This window comes from Engraulis encrasicolus, chromosome 7 (genome assembly GCF_034702125.1).
Source record: "Engraulis encrasicolus isolate BLACKSEA-1 chromosome 7, IST_EnEncr_1.0, whole genome shotgun sequence".
NCBI classification, from domain to species: domain Eukaryota; kingdom Metazoa; phylum Chordata; class Actinopteri; order Clupeiformes; family Engraulidae; genus Engraulis; species Engraulis encrasicolus.
In genome coordinates, this window is record NC_085863.1 from 56,917,352 (window position 1) to 56,925,929 (window position 8,578).

Consider the following 8,578-nt stretch of genomic DNA (forward strand, 5'->3'; position numbering starts at 1 on the left):
CCCCAGTGGAGGTGTGTGTTCCGCCCCAGGGCCTCTCCTGGTGGACTAACAAGCAGCCGGCGTGTTTGATGGGCAATAGGAAAACACATCTGTTCTGCCTGGCTTTACTTCAGTGGAGGAAAAACAACATATAAACAACCCGGCCGGCACATACACACCCACACACCGCTCCACGCAGGGCCGCTGATAGGGCAGTCATCTGAAAGGGGCCCCCACCCAATACATGCAAGGTAATGAGGACCCAATTCTGGGCCCCCTCTGTCCCTGGGCCCAGGGACAACTGACCCGCTTGCCACCCCCTTCAGCTTTCCTGGCTCCATGTATGTCTCGTTCTTCATATCGCATCCCCTAGCTGCCTATAGCCCTCAGAAGTGAAGGAGGAGCTCAGTTCATAATTATTAGAGGAAGACTGATTTATTCCAGCATTTCTGATCTGCATAGGCCTGCTGATGTTTGATGGTAATTTAGTCTAGTCAAATGAATATGGATCAGATACACCTCCTTTAGCAGTTCTAAACATGTTGTGATGTAGGACACACCATACATGCCATAAATAAGAAGGAAGGATGGATTTATGTTTGGGCATCTAATACAGATCATTTGCTGTTACATCCTGAGGATGGTGATGCCAACATCCCTTCAGTTTCATATATTGTCCGCTAGATGGCAGCACAAAATAAAGTGTGGACGTATCTGACAAGGGTCTTTCTCTTTGCCCAAGGTGCGTGCGTTCTCTTCGACCAAATCAAGATGTCTGCGTCCTGAGCACAAAGTGAAAATAAACATTGCCCACAATTATTATGCCACATTTGGAAGATTAATTGAAAGACTTCATAGTGTGATTGTACCGGGATAACAAGAGAAATTTGTGAAATGGCTTTACGCGTTTGTCACCACATTTTCCGAAATTCTGTTTGCAGGGCAATCAACACAAAATTCACTGCGCCACTCGAAAATGCGTCACCATCCTTGTACACAGGTATGCCCTCCTCAAGGTCTTCAAAACAAAGCTATTTAGATTGACTATCAAGCTGTTTACTTAACGCTTCCAGAGGTTGAACTGTAGCTCACGCTGCTTCAAGCTTTGATTATACTGAATGTCAGCTACGGCTGTCAAGCTAGCCGACGTTATTGCAGGAGGTCGAACATATTACTGCGTAGCTGGAAATTGCACTATGGTTAATGGTTCAAATGCTGTGTTAGTTTTAAGTAAGCCGACGAATTCCAACTACAAAGAAACTTCTTCTTTTACCTGCCAGCATCTCAAGTATTCAGATAAACGCAGTATGTTATATTTCAGGTTCATCAGCTCCTCGTCTCCAGACTAATCGGCCCACTGTATTTCGCCTCACTCCTGCTTGTAATGTGTCATCGGGGGTGATTTTGGACAGATTGGAGAAAGGCAGAGTGACAAGCACAGAAGACGGTGTTCTGCACCGCCTAACTGCAGTACCACCTGAGCCAAGTAGGCCTAAACTGAATTAAATTGTTAACATTGGTGTTTTTAATCACTGTCTGTATCATACTCAATTCTACACTGATGCTGATGGTCGTGTGGTAAATGTTTTCTCTGTAGGTGAGCACCTGTCACTTCTTTTGAGACAGCCAGACCAACCTTGCAATCCCAAAGTCATACGAGTTGCAGTCGTTGGTGCCCCAAATTCAGGGAAGTCAACATTAACCAACCAGCTGCTTGGTAGAAAGGTAATGGACCTAATATACTACTGTGCTTAGGTTTAGATAAAGGACGGTGATTATATTAATTTGTATACTTCTTTTTTTGGGTAGGTGTTTGCAGTGTCAAAGAAAGTTCATACTACAAGATCTCGTGCTGTTGGCGTTTTTACAGAGGATGACACCCAAATTGTAAGTTATGCATGAAAGAAAAGATTTGTCAGAGTGCTTGAACTATATATTTTGTTTTACCTAGACCAAAAACTGAATAGCTTATTTATCCATGTAGATTTTACTTGACACTCCTGGATTCACCACCCCTGAGAAAGCAAAAAGGTAAGTTGTAAGAAGGCTATGCAAGTATTTGTCACTGAAGTGTGTCTTTGAAATGACTAGCCAGGCCAGCCACTAGCCAGCCACTCCTAATGACGGAACACCTTCTGTCCTGCGAAATTAGTCAGGAAAAGAGCTCGTTCAAGTACTTTCTGAGCTCCGCTGGGCTGGGAAACTCCACCCACTTTGCCGGGAACCAATAAACTTTGAGCATCTCCAACGGTCCAGGGTAGAGGCGTGTTCAAGGCAGTGACGTAGTTTAAGCAGAGATGTTCTATTGGGACTTAAAAAATGTTTGGTTTAGACTTCGGCGCTGCCCTTTCTGGCATCGACATGTTGCAAACTGAGGGAGGTGGGTTAACCATGCCGTTTGGAAATGTTATTCATCATCTTCTTGGTCAGACCAGAATCTCGGTACGAGATCTGAAAGTCGATGAAAATCAGGCAGTGAAATGAATAGAACTAACAAAAACATCTGGAACTAATTAGAACTATCACTGCCATTTTTTAAATGCATTTAGTGCTTTTTAGGACAGACACCATTGGTCTTACGCTGCTTCCTGTTTGCCCTTGGTAATAACCATGTGATCATCAATGGTACTGCAAGAACACACTAGCTTGTGCTGTCCTATAGTAGCTATTTGTTTTGTAGTGTTGTCTTCTTGGCAGTTACATTAATATCTGAAGTCTGAACCTACTATTTCTATCTACTTCTGACGGCCTAAGCCGGGAACTTTCCCTGGTCCCAGATTCACTGTCCGGCCCAGTGGTGCTGAAATGCGTTTCGCTTAATCTATTGGAATCAGTTTTAAGCCATGTAAAAATGATAATTAACTTAGTGAAAAAAATCATTATAAATAGTATTCTCAAAAAAGAATATACAACAGTTTGTCTAGTATCTCTAGCGTTTCTCAGTAAGCACTCAGTACAACATTGTTTCTCCCTGATAGACACCAGCTGGAGGAGTCCTTGCTTGTGGATCCGTCAAATTCTCTACAGGAAGCTGACCTTGGTACACACATCATGCTCAAGTATCCCTTCTGGAAAAAGCTATGTTTTGCTGCATCATAGCAACTGCAATTTTACTGTAGTAGTTTTACAAATTTAGGCAGTATTTAGGCAGTATAATGCATTATTTTGGATTGAATGCACCCATTGAGAAAGTTAGGCTTAATCATACTCTGTTCTGAGTTTTTATGTCTTTCTGCTATTCCTAGTTGTTGTACTGGTGGATGTGTCAGACAAGTGGACCCGCAGCAGACTGGACATTGAGGTGCTGAAATGCCTGGCTCAGTATCCACGCATCCCCACTGTCCTTGTCCTCAATAAGGTAACACACCCAGCTATTTTCAGTCCTTAAAAACCAACATTTCTAAAAAATAATTCATGAAATAAATCCTCCTCGTCAGGGCTGACTTCAATTGAATTTAGAGCGAGTTTAGTTTCAGTGTGAGAGTGTCATTTTCTCTCCTGGAAAAATAAAGGTTGATTTTAGAAATGAAATGTCTGTGTTTTGCATGAAGCCATGTCCCAAAGTTGTCATCTAGACATATGGAACCAGGAGGTTCCATGCGGAAAGCCTAGTCAACAGACCTAGAGTACTTCATGTTCAAACCCTCCTGAAAGCAACCCGCTTTTCAGTTTTGCAGTTTCAGGTGTACAGCGCATCAACAAGAACTATTCTATTGTTTTGATTGACAGGTGGACCTGCTGAAGAACAAAAGCATGTTGCTGGACGTGACTGCGGAGCTGACCGAGGGGATCGTCAATGGCAAGAGTATACGCGTGAAGGGGAGAGTTCCAGGGAGAACGCAACGAGGGACAATAGCTCAGAGAATAGGCGCCCCAGCGGAACCCGAGCCCACGGAAAGGAGAGCCAGTCCAGAGGAACTGGTCACAGGAAGCCACGACAGGCCTCGGAAGCTGAGCAAGGAGGAAGTGAGGGTGTTGCGATCCCAAAAGGGATGGGCACATTTCAAGGACGTGTTCATGCTCTCCGCACTGGACGGAGAGGACGTGGAAACGCTTATGGTATTATTATTGCTATTGAGAACACAATACCTTGTCATACTGCACACGTCCAATCACTATTTTTAGAGGATCACTGTTTCCAGCCACTATATTCAGGATCAGAGTCAGGACAGGTGAAATCTGAGGAAAGTTGGGTATTAGATGGGGTTTACTGCACATGGCCAAACACTATTTTTAGTTGGGTGCAGGTTCAGAATTGGGAGTGTGTAATCTGAGGAATGTTAGACATTATATGGAGTTTGATAGACACATTTGACAGTTCCCATTTATTCTTATAATAATAATAATAATGATGATAATAATAATATATTAATTTATTAATTAATATTATCATATCTCAGAATGAGAACAGCTTAAGAGAGACAATCAAATTTATCTTTGGCTTGGTTTATCACAGAAACACACTTTAAAGTTGTTCTGGTCTAGGATGTCGGAATTAAGATCAATAATACATTGTGCTGATCCATTTTAGCACTATGTAGTCATGATTATTTGTAAGTGCTCATTATATCGTGTGTGTGTGTGTGTGTGTGTGTGTGTGTGTGTGTGTGTGTGTGTGTGTGTGTGTGTGTGTGTGTGTGTGTGTGTGTGTGTGTGTGTGTGTGTGTATTGTGCAGAGGTACTTCATGGTTGAGGCCAAGCCTGGTGCGTGGCAGTACCACAGTGAGGTGCTGACTGATCAGAGCCCTGAGGACCTGTGCAGGAACGCCATCAGAGAGAAGCTCCTGGAATACCTCCCCCAGGAGGTGCCCTACACCATGACTCAGGTGACGGCGCAGTCATTACTATCATCCTTGCTGTCAGTGCTTGGGCCCTTAGAATCTGTAACACTAACCCCCCCCCAGCGACATCCCTGGTAGTAGGTAGTAGTATGGTCTGTTCAATAGGAATGTGTTAATAACGTGTAATGGCACATTGACTTTCGGTCACTTTGATGAAGGACAGCACAAAAATTTGTAAAACGTTTATTAGTGTTTCTCTGAGTCTTTGTTTTAACAATAGATTAGATTATTTTTTTGAATAATATATAGCTTTTGTTGTAGTAAATAGTATGCTCTGTTCGATGACAATGTGTTCCGGACTGGTGTCTTGTGTTGTAGCGTATTGACTATTGGACAGAGCTGGAGAGTGGAGACCTGGCCATAACTGTGAAGCTTCTTGTACAGAAAGACAGTCACATGGTAAGGAAGGAAAAATGTATGTTGCTTGACAAATACCTACAGTATATCATGAAAGTGAGTACACCCCTCACAGTTTTTGCAGATTTGTGAGTATACCTTTTCATAGGAAAGCATTACATTACAGGGGTGTAGATCTATTTAAAGGACCAGTTCAGTCAATTTCAATATGCTGTTGTATTGCTCACGCTACCCTTAACTTGTCAGCACCCGGTGATGCCACATTTTTCGGCTCAGCCCTTTCCGAGATATGAGCAATTCTAATGGGGGCAGCGTTTGTTTACATTTTTAAAAAATGAAACATAGGCCAAGTCCAAATATTTTCCCAAAAGGTACTGCTGTTTGCTAGTTGTCTGCTAATGTTTTATAACCTTTTGGATGTTTTTGGGAATAAATAAAAATGTTTTTTTGAAATGTAAACAAAGAGCTGCCCCCATTACAATGACCAGGATCTCGGAAACGGCTGAAGAAGAAGAAAAAAAAATCTCAGGCACTGACAAATCCAGGGTAGTGTGAGCATTACAACTGCATGTTGAAATTGACTGAACTGTCCCTTTAAGACAGGTGCACACTCAAAATGTAAAAGTTCAATGCAAAGAAAGGTTGAAACGCACACTGATGACCTCCCTTTTAATCCCTTTTCATTTCGAAACGATTTGAGCCAACACAGTTCCTTCTCTACCGGATTTTAATCTGGGGTGTACTCACTTTTGTGAGTACATGTTCAAACATTAATGGCTGTATTTAATTTTTTTCTGAGTGAACAAGAAATTTAAGCGGTTAAATATGTTGTCAAAAGGTCACTAATCATTGTGTCAAAGTGAAATTTCTGTAATGCTTTCCTATGAAAAGATATACTCACAAATCTGCAAAAACTGTGAGGGGTATACTCACTTTCATGATATACTGTAACTTTACTTTTCTTACTTTTTTGGGCCTTCATGATGACATGTCACAGGAAACAATTGTGAGAGAGAGATGGGGTAGGGCTGGGAAATGACCCCGGCCGGACTCGAAGCGGGGTCCCCGTGGGCATGTACTGTAAGCCCAAATGTGGGGGCTTAGCATGCTGAGCCACAGCGCCCCCTACTTTTCCTACATTTTTGACAGTCAGTACAAGTGATATATGGTTAATTGTGTTAAAATGACTCACGATTATTCTCATTATCATTATGGTTTAAAATTCACAAGCAAATTTATGAAGAAAATCAATGAAGTGTTTTGTTGGTTAATAAGAATATATTTATTATGGTATCCATGAATTGTTGTGGTCTGCCCACCTTGCCAGTAAATTTACATAAGTCAATTCATTTGTACCCATCTATCTATTCCCACAGAAAATGGTGATTGGCGCGGGCGGGCAGCTGATCGCTCAAATTGCCCGTGAGGCAGGCCAAGACCTCACGCGCATCTTCTTGCGCAATGTGCAGCTGAAGATCTCCGCCAAGGTGTGCAACTGAACTGAACTGAACTGAACTGCTCATGTGTGATGAAGCCAAGCTTTGTCCTCAAAGGGGAGAAAGAAAAAGACTTGTCATCGGTGGCAGCTGACGTGCCGTCTCCCCCAACCCCACTTCTCATGTCACAGCTCAGAGTGAGACTGCAGTTAATCTTTCAGTTCAGTTCAGTTCAGTTCAGTGATGATGGCGAGACGGTAGGCTTGATAGACGATCTGCTCACTCGCGCAACTCGAGTGCCCTGACTGGTGGTGTCTGACTGATAAGGGGCTGTGAAATGAAGAATGCTTTTTTATGTCATATGTGTCACTTTATCTGTCTTATTATTTTTATTTCTGTTGTTTTGCCCAGAAAAACACTGTCATATTCATGATCAACTACGTATTGTCAATATTGTTCTACTTTGACATTCTAACTTCATCCACCTGGAATTTTGTGGTAAACAATCGCGGCCCAGCTACAGTGGCCGGTCAAAACAAGATGCACAAAGAACTTGTATCAAAGTCCGTCAAAATGCACAACTTTAATGTTCCTCACATTTCCTGCTTTCAGCATGTGCTGTATAGAGGTCCACTTCCCTTTAAATGGTCCTTTTACCTCTTTTACTCTCTGAGTTCTCTGCAAGACCTCCATGTTTCAGCCACCACAGGAAGGCACTTTTGCCTCTGAGGAAGAGAGTGGCACTAATGGAATACAAAATGCAGCACTGTCCTCTTAGCTGGAACAAATGGAGCGCGAGAGATGGTGGCCGCGTGCCTTTTTTCTTTTTTTGCTTTTTCTGTTTTGTTTTAAACTTTTTTAACTTTGTGCATTGGTCAGTTTATTTTGTAAGTCAGCTTTGATGAGGAATCGAAAGCTTCCCTGTTAGTGAAAGAGAAGACAGGCTAGCACCGATCTCTCTCTCTCTCTCTCTCTCTCTCTCTCTCTCTCTCTCTCTCTCTCTCTCTCTCTCTCTCTCTCTCTCTCTCTCTGTTGACTCTCTTTAACTGTAACATAGTTTGGGGTCACTAGGGTCAAGGAGATGAGGAGAGAGTGAGAGTGAGTCAGAGGATTCGGACCATTAACGGTCAAGCACAGTGTGTGACTGTTGTATTAGTGTACAGTCTTGTCTTGTCTTGGATGGGAACACTACACACACAAAACAATATGGGATTAAAGAAATATTACACTTGAAGACAGGGGTATTTGTTTTCATTGCCATTTTATTTGATGTAAATAGATGTGGAAAAAGTACTTTGGTTTTTTTTTTACACAAGTATTTATATTTCTAATTAAATTACATAACATTAAATGCACTACTAATTAAATATAATTATGCATTTCATATAAAATAAAATATAGGCACTGAATGTAAATCCAGCTGTGTCTAAATACTGATGCATGCAGACATGGATCTTCACTTTCCCGTAGTCCCGTGTCTCCTGCGGTCAGATGATAGTGAGAAGAGGCTGGAGAACCCTTACCATTACTAAACTCAGTAATGGTAACGGTTTAACAGACACTCTCTGGCGAGCAGATAATGTGTGAGTGTGCGTGCATGCATGCGTGTGTGTCAGTGAGTAACTGACTTGAAGTTCACAGTGGATGAGTTCTGTAACGCTGGTCGGGGGATCGACACCCTGGATAGTACATCATCTATACTGTAGTGTCTCAATAATGAACTTACAGTATATGATGATATCCTGTCCAGGGATCAAGGCTGGAGAACATGATCAAAAGTATGCACATCACACAACCAGTTTAGAAGAAAAAAACGCCTTCAATTACTCTCAACAACTTCCCACACATCTGACAAGTTGGGTTACCAAAAGAGCAAGAAACACTGTTGTCTCTTCAGATATGATCACCATTACAGCAAACGTCATTTTTAATTAGAGCAATTGGTAACATATTTCTTTCTCTGTC

The 8,578-nt window shown here is 42.1% G+C and overlaps 2 protein-coding genes across 2 annotated transcripts in view; one reads left to right on the plus strand and one right to left on the minus strand.

The window, feature by feature from the left end:
* Positions 1-1,320, minus strand: part of fam222ba (family with sequence similarity 222 member Ba) — a 61,642-nt gene extending 60,322 nt beyond the window's left edge. The window contains exon 1 of the mRNA XM_063204100.1: positions 1,253-1,320. The gene's annotated coding sequence lies outside the window, so the exon portion shown is untranslated. The remainder of the gene's footprint in view (positions 1-1,252) is intronic.
* Positions 487-7,847, plus strand: eral1 (Era-like 12S mitochondrial rRNA chaperone 1). The gene is made up of 11 exons (XM_063204101.1): positions 487-979; positions 1,301-1,465; positions 1,577-1,704; positions 1,789-1,866; positions 1,964-2,010; positions 2,958-3,019; positions 3,225-3,337; positions 3,709-4,038; positions 4,656-4,805; positions 5,139-5,219; positions 6,554-7,847. Exons 1-11 carry the CDS (start codon positions 874-876, stop codon positions 6,674-6,676), a joined length of 1,383 nt encoding a protein of 460 aa, XP_063060171.1. The 5' UTR covers positions 487-873; the 3' UTR covers positions 6,677-7,847.
* Positions 7,848-8,578: the final 731 nt, after the last annotated feature.